Source organism: Cucurbita pepo, chromosome LG20, assembly GCF_002806865.2.
Source record: "Cucurbita pepo subsp. pepo cultivar mu-cu-16 chromosome LG20, ASM280686v2, whole genome shotgun sequence".
Lineage (NCBI taxonomy): Eukaryota > Viridiplantae > Streptophyta > Magnoliopsida > Cucurbitales > Cucurbitaceae > Cucurbita > Cucurbita pepo.
Window position 1 is genome coordinate 7,360,409 of NC_036657.1, and position 21,373 is coordinate 7,381,781.

General features: G+C 36.8%; 2 protein-coding genes and 1 pseudogene across 5 annotated transcripts; 2 read left to right on the top strand and 1 right to left on the bottom strand.

The window, feature by feature from the left end:
- Positions 1-1,085: 1,085 nt before the first annotated feature.
- On the top strand, positions 1,086-10,649 carry LOC111782462 (2-dehydro-3-deoxyphosphooctonate aldolase). 4 transcript variants are annotated; one of them, XM_023663213.1, is made up of 14 exons: positions 1,086-1,168; positions 2,906-2,995; positions 3,089-3,186; positions 3,421-3,517; positions 5,576-5,641; positions 5,877-5,936; positions 6,015-6,089; positions 6,215-6,299; positions 7,290-7,348; positions 7,577-7,621; positions 8,086-8,184; positions 9,331-9,378; positions 9,479-9,526; positions 10,374-10,649. In XM_023663213.1, the coding sequence occupies exons 2-14, from the start codon at positions 2,963-2,965 to the stop codon at positions 10,428-10,430; spliced, it is 870 nt and encodes a 289-aa protein (XP_023518981.1). In that variant the 5' UTR covers positions 1,086-1,168; positions 2,906-2,962; the 3' UTR covers positions 10,431-10,649. The 4 variants fall into 4 exon arrangements, with proteins under 4 accessions (XP_023518981.1, XP_023518980.1, XP_023518982.1 ...); XM_023663212.1 differs by lacking the exon at positions 1,086-1,168 and adding an exon at positions 2,040-2,147; XM_023663214.1 differs by lacking the exon at positions 1,086-1,168 and adding an exon at positions 2,189-2,384.
- A 621-nt stretch (positions 10,650-11,270) lies between these two features.
- Positions 11,271-12,519, top strand: LOC111783445. Its single transcript, XM_023664372.1, has one exon. The coding sequence runs from the start codon at positions 11,381-11,383 to the stop codon at positions 11,975-11,977; it is 597 nt and encodes a 198-aa protein (XP_023520140.1). The 5' UTR covers positions 11,271-11,380; the 3' UTR covers positions 11,978-12,519.
- A 5,881-nt stretch (positions 12,520-18,400) lies between these two features.
- LOC111783220 lies at positions 18,401-19,718 on the bottom strand (annotated as a pseudogene).
- Positions 19,719-21,373: the final 1,655 nt, after the last annotated feature.

Consider the following 21,373-nt stretch of genomic DNA (forward strand, 5'->3'; position numbering starts at 1 on the left):
TTTACAATTGGATGCTTAACAAAAGAAGAGCAAAAATACATTAAAAAAAAAAAAATGCAATCAAAATCAATCATTAATTCACATATATCATAAAAAATATGTTCATCATCAGATCTCACGTCAGTTGGAGGGGAGAACGAAACATTATTTATAAGGGTGTGTAAATTTTAGCAGATGCGTTTTAAAAACTTTGGAGGGAAACCCGAAAAGAAAAACCTAAAGAGAACAATATCTGCTAGTGGCGGACTTTGCTTGCACTGAGCGATGTACCAGTGACGAGGCTGAGCCACAAAGGGGTGGATACAAGGCGGTGTGTCATAAATGACGCTGACCCCGAAGTGGGTGGACTGGGGGGTCTTACATTGATTGGAGAAAGGAACGATTGTCAGCGAGTACGTTGGCCACGAAGAAGGGTGGATTGTGAGATCCACATCAGTTGGGGAGGAGAATGAAACATTCTTGATAAAGGATGTGAAAACCTGTGAATGTTAGATTAATACACTCCACCTAAATGGTGTGAAAATTATCTTATTTATAATCAAATAAATTAAGAATATGGAAATAACAATAAATGGAAAGATCCCTTATGGTAATAAGGCAAATATCTAATATTTGCCTTATAATAAAATATCAAATATAATATATATGGTAAACTATAATTTATAACTAAATATTCTTAACAAAACCTCTCCACAATAGACGCTTTAAAATCATGAGGCATACGTTGTTGGAGGATGAAAGTCACACGTCGGCTATTTTAGGGTATGATCATGAGTTTATAATTAAAAAAATACTCTCTCTATTAGTGTGAGGCATTTTGGGAAGGTTAAAGCAAAGTCATGAGAGCTTATACTCAACGAGGACAATATCACCATTATATGGTGGAGTCGTGTTCATCTAACGTACTCAACACAGTTTTCGTCTATAAATGTAAAGAGGGTATTTTTGAAACAAAATAAGAATAGTTTTAATTCAAAATCTATTTTTATTTTGTTTTATTTCATTTTAAGTTTTAAGGGTATTTTAAGTGAAAATAAAAAGTTTTGGGGTATTTTTGTTAATTTAGTTTTATTTTTATTCCCCTCCGTCTCTACCGTCTCGCCCAGCTCTCTTACACTCCATCCTTCTCCTCCTCCACTGCCTGATCGCCATTACACCATCTTCAAAGGTAATTAACCATTTCTTCACATTTCTCGACCTCCCATATCCATTGCCCTCTCATTTACTTTAATAATTCGTCTTCTGCCCCTGAACTTTAGATTTTTTCCTTTTGCTTTTTGCTCATTTTCGTATTCTAAATCTCTCATACAAATCATTCACTTGATCCCATGTGAGAAGCTAAAATTAATGTTCATACTTTTCCACCTATTGATCCTGATCCAAATCTCAGACAAGCCGATATAATGTAGTTCTTCTCTAAATTTTGTATGCCTTTTGTGTTTTATCTTTTAGGAATCGGGTTTGATTTGTTCAGTTTATTCGCTTATGTTCTTCTTTTCACTAAATTTTCATCTGGGTTCTTCTTTTNAAGAATATGGAAATAACAATAAATGGAAAGATCCCTTATGGTAATAAGGCAAATATCTAATATTTGCCTTATAATAAAATATCAAATATAATATATATGGTAAACTATAATTTATAACTAAATATTCTTAACAAAACCTCTCCACAATAGACGCTTTAAAATCATGAGGCATACGTTGTTGGAGGATGAAAGTCACACGTCGGCTATTTTAGGGTATGATCATGAGTTTATAATTAAAAAAATACTCTCTCTATTAGTGTGAGGCATTTTGGGAAGGTTAAAGCAAAGTCATGAGAGCTTATACTCAACGAGGACAATATCACCATTATATGGTGGAGTCGTGTTCATCTAACGTACTCAACACAGTTTTCGTCTATAAATGTAAAGAGGGTATTTTTGAAACAAAATAAGAATAGTTTTAATTCAAAATCTATTTTTATTTTGTTTTATTTCATTTTAAGTTTTAAGGGTATTTTAAGTGAAAATAAAAAGTTTTGGGGTATTTTTGTTAATTTAGTTTTATTTTTATTCCCCTCCGTCTCTACCGTCTCGCCCAGCTCTCTTACACTCCATCCTTCTCCTCCTCCACTGCCTGATCGCCATTACACCATCTTCAAAGGTAATTAACCATTTCTTCACATTTCTCGACCTCCCATATCCATTGCCCTCTCATTTACTTTAATAATTCGTCTTCTGCCCCTGAACTTTAGATTTTTTCCTTTTGCTTTTTGCTCATTTTCGTATTCTAAATCTCTCATACAAATCATTCACTTGATCCCATGTGAGAAGCTAAAATTAATGTTCATACTTTTCCACCTATTGATCCTGATCCAAATCTCAGACAAGCCGATATAATGTAGTTCTTCTCTAAATTTTGTATGCCTTTTGTGTTTTATCTTTTAGGAATCGGGTTTGATTTGTTCAGTTTATTCGCTTATGTTCTTCTTTTCACTAAATTTTCATCTGGGTTCTTCTTTTTAGCTCAAATGATTAGTGGGTTTTTTCTGGGGGGTTAAGAACGCCAACAATTTCTTGAAGATGAACATGTTTTTAGATCTTTATCTTGAAAAACATGAATTTGGAAGGCATTTTCCCAAGAAACAAACAAGAATTCAACAACATTTCAAGCGAAAATCGAATCACTGTCCTTGTTCCTGCAGATTATGGTTGCCATCTGATTTTTGTTGTGGGAAATTGAAAATAGTTACTGAAAAATTTAAGATCTATTGGATTAGCAAGAATTTGTGATGCATACTGAATCCACCTCTTCTGTTGTGTGTGTGTTTGTGTTTAAGATCTCTCTCATTATGGCATTCTATGTGCATTTAACTTCACTTTTGCAATGTCCAATGTTAACTGGATGGTCATTTGTTACAGCTCAAGACATCCTGAATTAATTGTCTGTAAGTCTTGAATTGCATCGAAGTAAACGCCATGGAATCTTCGCTGCTTTTCAACCAGCTCCAGGTTTGAACCATTTCGTTTTCGTGACGATTTGTTTTATAGATCAGCCATTAATCAGTGTATGCGTTTTACATGATGATTGTACTAATTTGGCAGGCTGCTGAACCCTTTTTCCTATTGGCTGGTCCAAATGTGATCGAATCAGAGGAGCATATATTTAGGATGGCTAAGCACATCAAGAATATATCGTCGAAGTATGTATCGAGATTCTTCGAGTCTTAGGTTCTTTATTCTAAATTGCTGAATAAGATTGTGCACAAAATTGTACTTATTCCATCATATAGCATTAAATGATGAAGGTAAGTTTTTGGAGCCAATAATTTCATGGCATCCTTGATTTGTAGGTGACCAAGGATACACATTGCACTCTTAACTTGGCTTTCTTTTTTACTTTGTCTTTAGTAAATACTTTATATGTTATCTGGCAGGTTTGGTTTGCCACTGGTTTTCAAGTCGAGCTTCGATAAAGCTAACCGAACATCTGCAAAATCCTTTCGTGGTCCAGGCATGGTCGAAGGCCTGAAGGTTTCTAATGATTTATTTGTTTGATGTTTGAATCATGGTGGTGCATGGTCCTCCACATGCATATGTCCATTTGTAAATTGCACGACCATGTATAGACATAGTTACACCTTTTATGAACCCAAACCCACTGCTAGCAGATATTGTCTTTTCTGGGCTTTTCCTTCCGGGCTTCCCCTCAAGGTTTTAAAACGCGTATGCTAGGGGGAGGTTTCCACACCTTCATAAAGAATGTTCCATTCTCCTCNTTTAGCTCAAATGATTAGTGGGTTTTTTCTGGGGGGTTAAGAACGCCAACAATTTCTTGAAGATGAACATGTTTTTAGATCTTTATCTTGAAAAACATGAATTTGGAAGGCATTTTCCCAAGAAACAAACAAGAATTCAACAACATTTCAAGCGAAAATCGAATCACTGTCCTTGTTCCTGCAGATTATGGTTGCCATCTGATTTTTGTTGTGGGAAATTGAAAATAGTTACTGAAAAATTTAAGATCTATTGGATTAGCAAGAATTTGTGATGCATACTGAATCCACCTCTTCTGTTGTGTGTGTGTTTGTGTTTAAGATCTCTCTCATTATGGCATTCTATGTGCATTTAACTTCACTTTTGCAATGTCCAATGTTAACTGGATGGTCATTTGTTACAGCTCAAGACATCCTGAATTAATTGTCTGTAAGTCTTGAATTGCATCGAAGTAAACGCCATGGAATCTTCGCTGCTTTTCAACCAGCTCCAGGTTTGAACCATTTCGTTTTCGTGACGATTTGTTTTATAGATCAGCCATTAATCAGTGTATGCGTTTTACATGATGATTGTACTAATTTGGCAGGCTGCTGAACCCTTTTTCCTATTGGCTGGTCCAAATGTGATCGAATCAGAGGAGCATATATTTAGGATGGCTAAGCACATCAAGAATATATCGTCGAAGTATGTATCGAGATTCTTCGAGTCTTAGGTTCTTTATTCTAAATTGCTGAATAAGATTGTGCACAAAATTGTACTTATTCCATCATATAGCATTAAATGATGAAGGTAAGTTTTTGGAGCCAATAATTTCATGGCATCCTTGATTTGTAGGTGACCAAGGATACACATTGCACTCTTAACTTGGCTTTCTTTTTTACTTTGTCTTTAGTAAATACTTTATATGTTATCTGGCAGGTTTGGTTTGCCACTGGTTTTCAAGTCGAGCTTCGATAAAGCTAACCGAACATCTGCAAAATCCTTTCGTGGTCCAGGCATGGTCGAAGGCCTGAAGGTTTCTAATGATTTATTTGTTTGATGTTTGAATCATGGTGGTGCATGGTCCTCCACATGCATATGTCCATTTGTAAATTGCACGACCATGTATAGACATAGTTACACCTTTTATGAACCCAAACCCACTGCTAGCAGATATTGTCTTTTCTGGGCTTTTCCTTCCGGGCTTCCCCTCAAGGTTTTAAAACGCGTATGCTAGGGGGAGGTTTCCACACCTTCATAAAGAATGTTCCATTCTCCTCCCCAACCAATGTGGGATCTCACAATCCACCCTCCTTCGGGGCCCAACGTCCTCACTGGCAATCGTTCCCTTCTCCAATCAATGTGGGACCCCCCAACCCACCCCTTCGGGGCCTAGCGTCCTTGCTGGCACACCGCCTTGTGTCCACCCCCCTTCGAAGCTCAGCCTACTCGCTGGCACATCGCCCGATGTCTGGCTTTGATACCATTTGTAACACCCCAAGCCCACCGTTAGTAGATATTGTCCTCTTTGGGCTTTCCCTTTCAGATTTCCCCTCAAGGTTTTTAAAACGCGTCTGCTAGGGAGGAGGTTTCCACACCCTTATAAAGAATGTTTCGTTCTCCTCCCCAACTGATGTGGGATCTCATAAACTCATATATTTATTTGTTAGTGTTTCGCGGAATCCTCATATATCTTTTGTGCATTCCTTGAGTTTATATAGATGTGGCATTTGTTTATTCCTTGAGTTTATTGCTTTGCCTTTTCTTTTGATTCCGTGCTACTTATCAAGCAATTTTGCATACTTACAAAATCTTTTGTTTTCTCCATCGTTGCAGATACTTGAAAAGGTTAAATTAGCATATGATATACCCATAGTGACTGATGTGCATGAAACCATACAGGTATTTTATTTCGTTTACTTCACCGACACATAAACACTATGTTTGTATGGTCATTTGTTAAAAGTCTAAACAATGTCTTGTTAGATCCACCCATGTTTGGAACATTCTAAGATCTGAATTCTTACTCGTAATTTTCCGATCGATGTTCCTTCAACTCACTGATGGAACTTCCGTTACGCGTGTGAACTAAGAATTAGTGCATGAATGTGGAACTTTAACGTATCATCTGTTACAGTGCGAAGCCGTTGGCAAAGTTGCAGATATTATTCAGATTCCCGCGTTTTTGTGTCGACAGGTAATTTAATATTTGTTGATGAGTTTGGCTTACTTGAAGTTAGAGTCTTAATTATTCATCTCATTTTCACCATAACAGACTGATCTTCTAGTTGCAGCAGCCAAGACTGGGAGAATTATAAATATTAAGAAAGGCCAGTTTTGTGCTCCTTCTGTGAGTGAATTCTGATAACTCGAAATGAGATGTTTTCTTAGTTCTTTTATTTTTAAAAAGTGTTTTCGAGCCATTCGATACGATGTAGTATCGTTTTTTCATTTTCCGAATATCCATTTCTTCAGGTAATGAAAAATTCTGCTGAAAAGATCAGAATGGCTGGGAATTCAAATGTGATGGTTTGTGAGAGAGGAACTATGTTTGGATATAGTAAGTTACTGTTTATCATTCTTTTTTGTTTGGTTGAAGAGAAGCTTGCATTTGTTGCATTTGTTTCAAATTATTGTCTGTATACTTTTTGGTATTTAAATGAGGTCATGGCGAGATGCGTGTGGAAACCTCTCCCTAGTAGATGCGTTTTAAAATCATGAGATTGACGGCGATATGTAACGGGCCAAAGTGGACAATATCTGCTAGCGGTGGGTTTAGGATGTTACAAATGGTATCAGAGCCAGACATCGAGTAGTATGCTAGTGAGGATGTTGGGCCCTCAAGGGTGGTGGATTGTGAGATCCTACATCGGTTGGAGAGGGGAACGAGCATTCCTTATAAGGGTGGGGAAACCTCTCCCTAATAGACGCGTTTTAAAACCATGAGGTTGACGGTGATACGTAACGGGCCAAAGTGGACAATATATGCTAGCGGTGGGTTTGAGCTATTACAAATGGTATCAGAGCCAAACACTGAACAGTGTACCAACGAGGACGCTGGGCCTCCCAGGGGGGGATTGTGAGATCCCACATCAATTGGAGAGGGGAACGAGCATTCCTTATAAGGGTGTGGAAACCTCTCCCTAATAGACGCGTTTTAAAACCATGAGGTTGACGGTGATACGTAACGGGCCAAAGCGAACAATGTCTGCTAGCGGTGGGTTTGAGCTATTACAAATGATATCAGAGCGAGACACTGGACAGTGTGTCAGCGAGGACGCTGGGTCTCCCAAGGGGTGGATTGTGAGATCCCACATCAGTTGGAGAGGGGAACGAGCATTCCTTATAAGGGTGTGGAAACCTCTCCCTAATAGACGCGTTTTAAAATCATGAGATTGACGGCGATACGTAACGGACCAAAGCGGACAATATCTACTAGTGGTGGGCTTGGTCTGTTACAAAAAGAAAAGATTTTTTTTCAATCAACCAACATTTACTTATTTCTCGTCTCGTTTAGTTCATCTTATAATAAGTATGATTTGGTTTATAGATGACTTAATCGTTGATCCTCGGAACCTGGAGTGGATGAGAGAGGCAAACTGCCCTGTTGTAAGTTGTTTGATCCTGCAACTTTTGCTTCTCTATGTTGAGTTATTCTATTCAGGAAAAGAATAGCTCTTTACATATTCAAAACTTTGTTCTTCAAGAGCATATTTCAATTTATTTTGCATAAAATTTGGGGTGCTGGGAGAAGGGGATTTGTTCGTATATAATCCATTTTGGACGTGCATCGGTCTTGTCGGGGCTAAAGTAATCTGCTAAATGCTTTCACTTCAGGTTGCTGACATTACCCATTCATTGCAACAACCTGCTGGGAGACAGGTATGTCTAATATTGTTTTCATGTTTTATGTATTCGACAGTTGCATAGAACAAGACGAGACGTGTAACACATCGACTTGTCTTCTATGTTGTTTGATTGCACGTAGCTCAAACCATTTGCTTAAATCCAGCTTTTAAGCTCGACCTTAAGCCATGTTGTCCACTTTTCTACTAACGTCTTAATAATCGAGCCAAGCGAGTAGTTTTTATTCGTAGAATATGACTAGGAATTCAAGTATTTTGTAATAAAGGTGAAGCCATAATTAAAAAGTGAGAAAAAAACAAGCATAAATTTCGAAAGGAGAAAACTAAAAACGAAATCATTATCAAACGGGGACTTAATAATTCAATACTCAATCATTTTCCTCGTTAGCTCGTTTTTTGTTTCTCGATATCTCCTGATAACATTTTTCAGTGGATATTTGAATTTAGAAGGTTAAATCTAAGTGTTCTGTCTCTTTGAAGTTGGGTGATGGAGGTGTTGCTAGTGGTGGCCTACGTGAATTAATACCGTGCATTGCGAGGACAGCAGTGGCTGTTGGAGTAGATGGGATATTCATGGAGGTATTCTTATTTTTCTGATACTTGTCTGTTTCTCTTTAGACTTTCGCGTTTATTCTATTCTGGTGTTTGAACATCTTTTGCTTGTTCATGTGATCAGTAAATGTAAGAATATGTGTTTGAATCCGTAGTAGATTAAACTTTGGGGGAAAAATTGTGAGATCCCACATCGGTTGGAGAGGGGAACGAAGCATTCTTTATAAGAGTGTGAAAACGTCTTCCTAGCAGACACGTTTTAAAATCTTGAGGGGAAGCCCAAAAGGGAAAGCTCAAAGAGGACAATATTTGTTAACGGTGGGCTTGGGCTGTTACAAATGGTATCAGAGCCAGTCACCAGGCGGTGTGCCAGCGAGGATGCTGGGTCCCCAAGGGGGTGGATTGTGAGATCCCACATCGGTTGAAAAGGGAAACGAAGCATTTCTTATATGGGTGTGGAAATCTCTCCCTAGCATACGTGTTTTAAAACCTTGAGTTGAAGCCCAAAAGGAAAAGCCCAAAGAGGACAATATTTGCTAGCGGTGGGCTTGGTTTGTTACGAATGGTATCATAGCCAGTCATCGGGCGGTGTGCCAGCGAGTACGCTGGGTCTCCAAGGAGGTGGATTATGAGATCCCACATCAATTGGAGAGGGGAACAAAACATTTCTTATAAGGGTGTGGAAACCTCTCCCTAGCCGAGTCATCAGGTTGTTACAAATGGTATCAAATTCAGTCACTGGGCGGTGTGCTAGCGAGGACGCCGGGTCCCCAAAGGGGTGGATTGTGAGATCCCACTTCGGTTGGAGAGGGGAACGAAACATTCCTTATAAGGGTGTGGAAACCTTCCCCTATCGACGCATTTTAAAACCTTGAGGAGAAGCCCAAAAGAAAAAGCTCCTAGCCGTGAGCTTGGGTTGTTACACAAATAAAATGATGGTAAAAAGTCGAGAGTTATGGTAAATTTGATTATATCAATGAATTCAATATTAATTAGGGAGCAAATGACATTTACGAGGGTTCGAACGTAGGACCTTCCTTGATACCGTGTTACGTCACCAATGAACCAAAAAATTTAAACTTTTATGGGTTACCGTAAATTTAAATATATCCATACTTGGTGATATTTATATGGGTAATTCAACTGTCTCAAGAGTTTCCTTATGGTTTGAAGGTGCATGATGACCCTATGAACGCTCCAGTTGATGGTCCAACGCAGTGGGTGAGTTCTGCTTAAATGGGTTTGAGTTTCATTTATAAATTGAGATCTTTCACGAGATTATTTGCTGAACCTTTCAATGAATATTCCCTTTTCTGATTAGCCTTTGCGTCATTTGGAGGAATTGCTGGAAGAGCTTGTGGCAATTGCAGTAAGTTCACTTACATTTCTTTCATATTTTGCTGAGCCATTTCTGGTGACTGGTGAGACATGACCCTTTAGATTGAATTGAAGTTGACTGAACACTACGTGTCGTCGTCTTCTTTACACCATCTTAATCTGTATCTGTGAGATCCCACATCGGTTAGAGAGGGGAACGAAACATTCTTTATAAGAATGTGGAAACCTTTCCCTAGCAAAGGCGCTTCAAAACCGTGAGGCTAATGATGATATGTAACGGACCAAAGCAGATAATATTTTCTAGCGGTGGACTTGAGCTGTTACAAATGGTATCAGAGCCAGACACCGGGCGGTGTGGCAACGAGGACGCTGGGCTCCCAAGGGGAGCTGTTACAATCGGTTGGAGAGGGGAATGAAACATTCCTTATAAGGATGTGGAAACCTCTCCCTGATGGCCTCGTTTTAAAACCATGAGGCTAATGACGATACATAACGTGCCAAAGTGGACAATATTTGCTAGCGGTGGATTTGAGTTGTTACCAATGGTATTAGGGACAGACACCGGGCGGTGTGCCAGCGAGGACGTTGGGTCCCAAGGGGGTAGATTGTAACATCCCATATCGGTTGGAGAGGGAAACAAAACATTTCTTATAAAGGTGTGGAAACCTCTCCTAGTAGACACGTTTTAAAATCGTGAGGTTGACGACGATATGTAACGAGCCAAAACGGACAATATCTGCTAGCGGTGGGCTTGGGCTGTTACATTATCAATGCTTGTTGCTATTGGTACCATTTAGTCGACGTACTAGCCAAGGATCTATACCTATTTTCTCATACATGTTTATCAAAATTTACCAAGATTGTTTTTCTTTCCTCAGCGAGCGAGCAAGGGTAAGCAGCATTTTAATATCGACTTGACGCCATTTCGTGAGTAGAGGCACGACGCACCATGAAAGTTCGAACTGAGGTACGAGAGCTATGATTTGAATACACCAATTCTTGCTCATTATTGACATTATCGCTACCAAGTTAGTTTGATTTTGTGTAGATACTGATCTATCTTCAAATGAACTGAACATGTTGCTTTAGTTTTTGTCTTACACCAATCATGAACTATGTCTTTTGCCTCTAAATATCATGTTTCTTTGCTATTATTGTCCCTTGTAATCAAGAACATCATATTAAAAAAGGTACAAAAGATAGGCGGAAAACATGTTCAGAAAAACATTCGATTAAATCAACTCCTCGAAGAACAGTCTACCTCCTAATCGAGCTTGTATAGGTCAATGATAAGTGACACGATCAAGGATATTTGAGATTCAATATGTCAATGATGGGATTAGTTGCTAGTTCAAAATTTTCAACGTGGGTCGAACTATATAGTTGGTAGGTTCGTTAAAGTACTGTTAATGAGAATAGTAATTCCAACGACAACGAACAGTGGTTCTTCTATGTAGGTATGACATTCCCCTTAATACTCGAGTAAATAAGTAGCACATGGATGAACCAATACCATATTTGAATGAGAGGAATCGTGAATCGTGAAGATATAATGATACAGAGCATCTAATTTACCTTTTTTATTTATCGTTTAGTTTTTATTTGGTTCATAAATAATTTTTATTTTGTTATAAAATTGATATTTTACAACTTTAGCCTCAAACTTTACATTAAATTTTGATTAATTAATGAAAAATAATTATGATATAATTTATAAAATTATTTTTGATAATGACATAAAATTAATAAAAGCTAATTTAATTACAATAAAGTAGATATTTAGTGAAAAATAAAGTAGTTGTGGTCTTCCTTGCTCTGCCGTCTCTGTCAGTCATCAATTTCCGGAGCTTTTTCCATCGGAGGAGATGCAATTTCGAAACTGGGAATGGCATCTTTCAGCTGCCTGAATATTGGGTTAGCCGTAGTTTTGGGGTTCCTCATCATGGGCATAATTGCAGAGCTTTACTATCTTCTATGCCGGAAGAAGAAAATAATCAATACTACACAGGTTGAAGACGGCGACGGCGACGGCGACGGCGACCATGCTAAATTCACCAGAAACCCACCTGAGATCCGCCATGGATTGGACGTTGAGCTCGGCGACGAACAAGAAGAAGAAGAAGAAGAACATGAAGAAGAGGTGATGGGGATTTACAATCTGGCAGGGCAACCCAGATTTCTGTTCACAATCAAGGAAGAATCAAACGAAGATTTGGAATCAGAAGAATCAAGAACCAGAAGGTTGAGTGACATAATTACAGCAATTGAAACTCCATATTTCACTCCCATGGCGTCTCCGCCATTGAAGGCTTCTCCTCCTCCTCCTCCTCCTCCTCTCGGCTGTTTAGATTCGTATAAACTGCATGGATTCAATCCCCTGTTTGAATCTTCGCCTCCTCCAAAGTTCAAATTTCTTAGAGATGCAGAGGAGAAACTCTGCAGAAGGCTAATGGAAGAAGCCCAGAGAACCAAAAAGTTATAATCAAGCATTTCGTTTCGTTAGCGTCTTGGCTCACACTCATTCTCTTCTCCGATTGATGTGAGACCTCTCAATCCACCCCTTTGGGGCCAGCGTCCTTGGTGGCACACCGTCTCATATCCACTCCTTTGGGGTTCAGTCTCTTCGCTGGCACAACGCCTGATATTTGGCTCTAGTACCGATGTGGGACCCCCAATCAACCCCTTTTGGGACCCAACGTTCTTGATGACACACCGTCTTATGTCCAACCACCTTCTGGGCTCAGTCTCCTCGCTCGCGCATTGCTCCAATCAACCCCTTTTGGGACCCAATGTTCTTGATGACACACCGTCTTATGTCCAACCACCTTCTGGGCTCAGTCTCCTCGCTCGCGCATTGCTCTGTGTCTGGCTCTGATACCATTTGTAACCGCCTAAGCTCAAGCCCACTATTAGTAGATATTGTCCACTGGACTTTCTCCCTTGGATTTCTATTCAAGGTTATTAAACGCTAGAGAGAAGTTTTCACACCCATTCTAAAGAATGGCCTCTCTAATCGAGTGATCTCACATTATTCCTCTTCAATCTCTTCTCAGCTTCTTTCTCTCCGGTTTCTTTTTTTTTTATTTATTTTTTATTTTTTATTTTTTAGAAAAGTTTTCAAAATTTGTGAAAATCTTTTGAATTAGGATCGGTGACTTTGAAAACTTGAATTTAGAGTCCACGACCTAACCCAACTCAACCAAATGTTAAGTTGGATTGTCGAATATTCATAATCTTAATAATAATTATAAAAGTAGGGTGAGATTGAGTTGAATTATAAATAATTATGACAACATCCATTTATATTGTATTATTCAAAAGTATATATATATATATAGGATAAAATAGATGTATCCATTTACTCTCTAAAATTTTATAAGTATTTAATAAAATTTTAATGTTATCTAATAAATATATCATAAATTTAACATTAAATTAAAATTTTATGTCTAAAAAAATTATAAATAGTGGTTTCATTTTTTATGTTTATTTATTAAAAAGTGCTATTCTTGCTTTATAATTTATTTATATTATTTTTATGTCTTTAATAATTCTATACAACTTTTAATTAAATTATTTTATAATTTCATTTATAATAGAATATTTTCATTTTTTGTCCTAATATTTTATTTTTTTTTAAAAAAAATCTCTACTCAATAACGCATTTAGAATTGAATAATATGAAGTAATTTCCAATAATAATAGCTTGGTTTGGTGTAATTTAATTCAATCAACCTAGCACACCTAAAAAAAAATTATTTTTTATTTTTTATTTTTTAAAATTATTTTTTAAAAACTTGATTTTTTTAATAAAAGTGTGAGAAGTTTACGAAAATATTATTAGCAAACAAATATAATTGAAAATAAATAAAAAATTATTTTTTTTAAAAGAAATTGAATATGATTTTGTCATTTATTATTATTATTATTATTTTAAATAAACCACTTTGAAAAATAGAATAATTTAAATAAACCATTTTAAATTAGTTGTGAAAGTTTGAATTGATCGATTACCCAAACGACAAGAAATGTCATTGTTTATATCACGCGATTCGGCCACCGAAAGTTTGTTGCCCTCCAACCATTATTTAATATTTACCCTTTATACAATCGGATACCCGAACAATTTGAACTAGGTCACCCGAACAATTTGGATTAAACAATCGATTTACAGGTTGACTCTGTTAGTCTGTTAGGAATCACGACTCTCCACATTGGTATGATATTGTCCACTTTGAGCATGAGCTCTCATGGCTTTGCAAACCCGGCTTTGCTTTGGGCTTCCCCAAAAGGCCTCAAACCAATGGAGAGTATTATTATTTGTTTATAAACCCATGATCATTCCCTAAATTAACCGAGGTGGGACTTTCATCATCCAAACTAGAACAATTTAGAATATACAATCGATTTACGGGTTGACCTGAACAATTTAGATTAAACAATCGATTTACTGATTGACTCGAACAATTCAAACTATACAATCGATTTAAGGGTGTCAAATAATTTGTACTATACAATCTATTTACGAACAATTTGAACTATACAATCGATTTATAGGGTTCACAACCCAACTTGAAAATAAGAGGGTTAAGTTCGGTAATGGCACTCAATTTTCTTCTCTCACAAACAAGAAATAATTGAGATCCAATCTCGAGTTTGAAGGATACTACTAAGATGAAGGAGTGAAACTGCTTTATCAAGTTGACGAGAGGAAGAAACGATAACCTCCATAATAAACATGTTGCAAGCCTCCACCGAAGAGAATAGGTCTCATCTGTTTGCATTCCCTAATTCCAATAGTGAGGTCACTTATGTTTTTGTATAAAAAGATTACATCACATAGATGGTAGCGGCTGTAGTTCTCTTTGGAAATTAGGGTCGTTACAAATTGAACACGTGCTTTCATGAAAGTAATCTAGACATTGTTAGATGAACACTACTCTCCACAATGGTATGATCTTGTCCACTTTGAATATAAGCTCTCATGGCTTTACTTTGGGCTTCCCCAAAAGACCTCATAACAATGGAGATAGTATTCCTTGATTATAAACCCATGATCATTCCCTAAATTAGTCGATGTGAGACTTCTCATCCAACAGACACAAGACAATAATCTCTAGAGTCGATGAAGTTGTATGATTTAATTATCTAACTTAAACATTAGCCATATACATGTGTTTAATTACTTAAACTCTTAAAAGTACTTAAAAAAGAACGGTTTAAGTATTGAACTTGACTCACGATTGTACATGTCGATTAGGGTAGGTTGAAGATATAATTTTGTTGCATTCGGCTTGAACCATACAAACATTTGTATCGAAAGAGTAAGATATAAACACAAAGATATCCGTGAGATCCCCCATTGGTTGGAGAGAAGAACGAAACATTCTTTATAAGGGGTGTGGAAAATCTCTCGCTATCATACTTGTTTTAAAAACATTGAGGGGAAGCCCGAAACGAAAATATAATAACTACTAGTGGTGAGTTTGAGTCGTTACAAAATCAAATTTAGTATTGATCGGTGACTGGGCTTCTGCATATTTTGAGGTGACTATAGGGTTTGCCATGGCATGATACTCTACCTTCCAACAACCTTCTTACATGGATAATCTCTTTAATTTTGAAAGTCTCATTACCCACACGAACATATTTTGGCTAACGCATTTACTCATATAATCGTAATATTCGACTCGGGTAACCTATAAAAAAATTTATATGAATNTTATATGAACATATTGTAAAGTTGAGGGCAAAATGATTTTCCAAATGTTATGATGACGTGGACGAATCCAAAATAGAAGGTCCCATGGAGATTCGTTTTTATATTTTATCACCCCATTATTCATACCCACTTAGATGTGAAACGTTACGTTCATAATAATAATAAAAATCATATAATATAAATAAATGAAAAGACATAGCTTTAAGTGGGTGTTCATGGATTTAACAGTGTCCCTGTCGGACCTCAACAAGTTGCATCCATTCGCACGTTGAACTTATAAAGAAAAACTACCGACTTAGTTACGTTACTTATTTCTCGCTTTTAAGAGTATAAACTATCATCACAAACCAACACAGATCCTTTCATAATGTTTTGTCCTCGAACACATGGACTCTAGGAAAATTTCTACGAGGTCAATCAATACAAAATTATTTTACACCCACCGAAAAAGAAAATGCACCTCGTTGGTATAGATTATATTTTTCAATTCTTATAAGCAGTTCTTAACTATGCTATCTTCTAAATCATTTTCATTTAGATGCGTTATCCGTTTATTCATCCACTCCTCTTTTGTTTAAAGTTCTTCAGTTCAAAGAATCTCTTCCTCAAATTATTGTTTCTGCTTCATTTCTTAGTTTCAGTATATTTCGATCTTGAATATCGACGTAGGTGGGCTTAAAGTATGTTTCGATGATAAGGGTCGGAATTGATACGTATGGGAAGTAGAAGAGAGAGGTGTGGAGGGGCCTTTGATGGGTGGTGTTCGTACGTACCCACAATAGCAACCACTCCTCTTTTATGTCTTTCTCTCTTCCCTTTCTTTTCTCTTTGTCACCCATTTCCACACACATCTTTACAATCTCATCTCTCTCTCTTGGTTTGTGTGAAAGTTATATTGATCAGACCTTTCTTTTCTGCATTCATTCCATTACTTCAACAACAACAGTTTGATACATATGTATTGAAATGGTATAAGTAAATTTGAGCTCGTTAATGATTTGACATGTTTTATGTAACCGTTCAAGTCCATTACGAGTAGATATTGTCATTTTTGAGGTTTTCTTTTTGAGTTTTCTCTCAAAGTTTTTAAAACGTGTATGCTAGGGAGAAATTTTCACACCCTTATAAAAAATATTTGATGTCTGATCTCACAATTCACTTCTTTTGGAGTTTAGGTCCTCGCTGACATTCGTTCATCTCTTTAATCGATATGGGATCTCATATTACATCCCCTTTTGGGGCTAGCATCCTCGCTAACACTCATTCCTCTTTTCAATCGATGTGGAATCTCACAGTAGAAGAGTTGGAGATCTCGCCTTTGAATTCATGTAATGTTCATTGTTATAAAGAAGAAATCACTTGAATGTTGAGAATCTCATACGAAAATATGAAGAGGTTTCACATTCTTAATAAGATACATGAGGTATTTCTTTAACCGTCAATTGATTTTAAGTTAGAATCATATGTTTATCTAAGGCTATCGATTCCGTTCTTTTCTCTCTCTCTCTACCTTTGATTTTTAACCTAATTTAACAATCTTTTATGTCCGGTCAATAGAAAGTGTTCCGCTTATTAAGGAAGGAAAGACTCAAGGTGAATGAGACTAAACTACTCTCCCTACTGGTCTATTCTCTTTTTTTTCCTCTCCCCGGGAGAACTCGGTAAAGCTGCTTTGCTCCTTTCCCTCGGCTTTTCTCTCTCCAAGTTCTTATTTTCTTGTTGTTACATCAGCGGTGATTCTCGTACATGGTGAATAACCAAATTCCAATGAAAATGAAATCTTTAGTATAAATCAATGCAATTTAGGAGGTCTGGATTAATGAACGACCATCAATTCAAATCCTAGATTTTCGAATTGAGAGATCAAGAATTCTCATTATTTCTTAGATTAATGGACCCAGCCTATAAAGACCAAACGTGTATTCGATGAAACAGAAAAAGATTCAACCCAAGCATGATGAACTTAAAGAGACACCGTCTTAAAGAGATGAGACCTGATACTTATCCTAATTGGTTTTGAGACGAAATTTCATAGTCATCTAATATCGAATATATCCAACATAAATTTCGAATTATCCAAACAAATCCTAGAGAATCTTAGTAACTACTCCAAGTAGTTTGGATCTATACACAAGATCTTCAACCAAAAAAACAAGAAACAAAACTTCTAGAAAAATGTTGTGTTCTTGGTTTTTTTAGTTTGGTTGTTGGCGTTTTCTTAAGATTGCTGTCTTCATTACATCCGTACTTGTACACATATTACGACAATATCATTGTTCTAACTCTGTCTTGTTTTTTTCTATACACATGCACACACTCACACACACATGTCTTGACGTTTTGACGAAAAATATGAAGCAATCAGTAAAAGAAAAATCCAGCATGTGGGAAGGAACACCATTACCTGTTAAAGCTTCATCACTCACACCACTTTCTTTTTTGTATCAAACAATTTGAAGACAAAGACACCAATAATAAGCGATGACGTTGAAAGGACGTGTAGGTGTCAAATCAGGTCAACAGTTTTCTCTTCAAAATCAGAGTTGCATTAAAAGGTGTGTCTTTGAGAATAATGTACTCAAATTTTCTGCCTCAAATTCCCATTGTGGGTAGCTTTCTCAATCCTTATTATACTCGCATAAACCATATGAAATTCCCAATCTTACGTCTCCGTCAGCTTCACAGTTTCTAAATACGTCTACTAGAAAGAGGTTTTCACTGTTTTGTTTTCCTCTCCAATCGAGATGGGATCTCACAATCCATCCCATTGGGGGCTCAGCGTCTTCACTAGCACACTGTCTAGTGTCTGGCTATGATATCATTTGTAATAGCTCAAGCTCACCGCTAGTAGATATTGTCCGTTTTAGCCTGTTACGTATCGTTGTTAGCCTCATGGTTTTAAAACGCGTCTACTAGGGAGAGGTTTACATGTCCGTATAAGAAATGTTTCGTTCCTCTCTCCCACCGACGATGTGAGATCTTAAAATCCACCTCCCTTAGGATCCCAATGTCCTCACTGGCACATGGGCTGGTGTTTGTGTTTGGCTCTGATATCATTTGTAACAGCCCAAGCTCACCACTAATAGATATTGTCCGCTTTAATCTTATTATAAGAAATATTTCATTCTCCTCTCCAACCGATATGGAATCTAAGAATTGAGCTTAGATCTATCACTTCAACATAGTGTGCTTGAATACTCAATCCATTTTATACACAAACAAAAAAACATTCTTCCATGTAGATTCAACTCGATCGATTTCAGTACCTTAACAAACATAAACATATGCTGATCATAATCACACATATTCTCAAAAGAAATTGAAATGAAAAAAAAAAAACAATATTTTGTTATGATTAACATCTATAAAGCCTAAGTAGCTTAATAAAAGATTTAACTGATCAAGTGATGTCTTTTTTTCTTTTAATCATTCGTCAACTCACTTGACCATTTAAATCTTGGTAAGTTGATATATATATCAATGAAACTTACTGCAAAGCCGTGGGAGGCGCCACTTGAAGAAGAACTGATAGCAGCTGAAAGATCTGTGCACCCATTTCCATTGCTTATCACAATTATTGATACCCAAATTTGAGGATTTCACCAAATTCAGCACTTGGGTTATCTTCAATCTTCCCTAAAGGCAACTGGGTCGCTCTTGAATTTGGTATTAGGCTTGAATTTGTTGGGTACCATCCCGATGGGGTTTCTAAGCCACCTGAGACAGGAAAGTTCATGACACTGCGCCATTGATGATTCTGAAGAGCATCGTTTCCAATATCATTGAAATTCAACCCTAAATTCATTGTTCCATACTGAGGAAAATTGTTGAATGAAGCCATGAATGAAAGGGGAGGATTTTGAGGCTGTAAATCACCAATAACATTCAGCTGAGTTTCATTCCGAGCTACCGGAGACTTCGAGCGTCGAGTTTTAATCTTCTTATTCCGACGACAACCGCCTCCAACCGGGACGTTCCGAAGAGCACCACCACGAGTCCAATATCGGCGACAAGCCTTACAGAAATGGCGCGGTTGAGAGAGACTATAGTTATTGAAGTAACAAAATTTGGTGTTGGTTGAATCACATCTAGGACACTTGAGGGCCATCTCCGGTAGAGGTACGTTAGCCAACCGAGCTCGGTCGGCCATGGAACCGCGTCGAATCGAGCTAACTCCACCGCCACCAACATGATTTGATGGCTGCAAAAAAACCCAATAAAGAAAAAGTTGAGATATTTGGGATATTCAAGAAGAAGAAGGAAAAGAACACAAAACCCTAACCTGAAGGCAATTGGGAGGAGGATCTAAAAAGAGTGGAAGAGAGGAGAAATCCATGGAAGGACTGATCTTTTATCCTTTTATAAAGCGGAATTCGATGCGTTCGGAGAATCGTAAGCAGAGACGAAGGTAAAAGAGAAAAGGAAGAAGAGAATTAAAGGTATGGAGAGGAAGCTTTTGATGAAGTTTGGTCTCTTATTCCCTTCATTCTCTTCTTTATCTTTTTGTTTTATTGTATTTTTAGGGTNTAAAAGAGAAAAGGAAGAAGAGAATTAAAGGTATGGAGAGGAAGCTTTTGATGAAGTTTGGTCTCTTATTCCCTTCATTCTCTTCTTTATCTTTTTGTTTTATTGTATTTTTAGGGTTTTAGTGGAAGGAGCTTACTTAGCTTACTTAGCTTATAAGCTTTCACCTATGCACTCATAAAGGGAGAAGGGGAATAAAGTGCCTCTCATCTCATGCATTTAATAATCTTAATGCATAAAATCTTTTTATAAATTTTCATCTCGAAAAGCCATTTTTTTCTCAACACTGTCTTTGTCATTTGATCTAATAGCGTTCCGTTAAATAAGAACATATTTAGTAAATATTGTGTTAGGATCGATATCCGTTGTTAGCTCTGATACCAATTGTGTTAAGACTTGAGTTGGTACACGGATTGCCGTAGTTAAATAGTGAAGTATTGCGCGCCAACATGTAGCAATTAGGGGGTTTGGTGGTGGGGCTGAAGAGGTACGTAATGAAAGGCACACAATTGAGGGCTTTGCCTCAAAACTCTGATTAGTTTCAGAGAGCTTTCATGTGGGACTCACATGGAACCCAAGTCAATTCAAATCAACACCATCCTTATTATTAACCCAAATAATAAAACAATTTCATTTCATCTTTTTTTTTTTCATTTATTTATTATTTACATCGATAGGTTATCTTTTTCCGATGATGTGATTTCATGCATACGTCAAAATTAAGACAAAGCCATATTCAGAATACCGCTAGCATCCACTATGAATACCGCTCCAACCCATTAAGTAGTATTTTACAAAGTATTTTGTAATATTTTCTTAATTGATCCTAATATAAGTGTGAGTGTTTCACACAAAAGAATTGCGTTCAACAATCTTGTATCAGAGCGAGGTTGGTATAAGTTGTTTGATCTCTTAGAATTATTAATATGTTATATGGTTGTAGCTTTACTTGATCTTCTACATCATAAACGAAAAGTCAGTCAATAATCGTTATCTTCTTGGCTTATAACTGTTTCCACGTTAAAATTCGGTTTTATTTACTTAAAATATTTGACCAAATTGCATTTTTTTTTAACTTTAGATTTTGAATCAAATCAAGAAAAGGCCAAATGCATTCAAACATAATTATGGCATCTTTTTTTTTTTATAACTTTTTCACTATTAAGTTTATGGATCTTTGGCCTCTTTTCATCTTCAATGATACAATCATATTACTTTGGAATTCAACACTTTTTGACTGATTTTTTGTGTTTCTTATTTGTTTTATTATTCATTCTATCGTAACTTTTTTGAGATTGAGACTTCAAATCATCTCGTCATCGAGATATAAAGGTAAATTATTTGTATATTGTTTGATAACTGGTCGTTTGAAGTAACAAAAAAAAATGGTGTCGGTTTCTTAATCATGATGCGTCTATTAAAAAAATGTTAATTAGGAAGAAACTGTCTTTAAATAGTTATCAAATAGTTCTTATTGTAATGCTCGTGGCTAGAAGTTAGAATATGATTTGACATTTGATGGTCGGAACATTTTCTTGCATCTCCTGCGACATGGTGGACACTGTCCTCACAAACCAACATGAGTCGTTCTAATATGCTTTGTAAGAAAATTTTCAAGAGGTCACCCGGTTG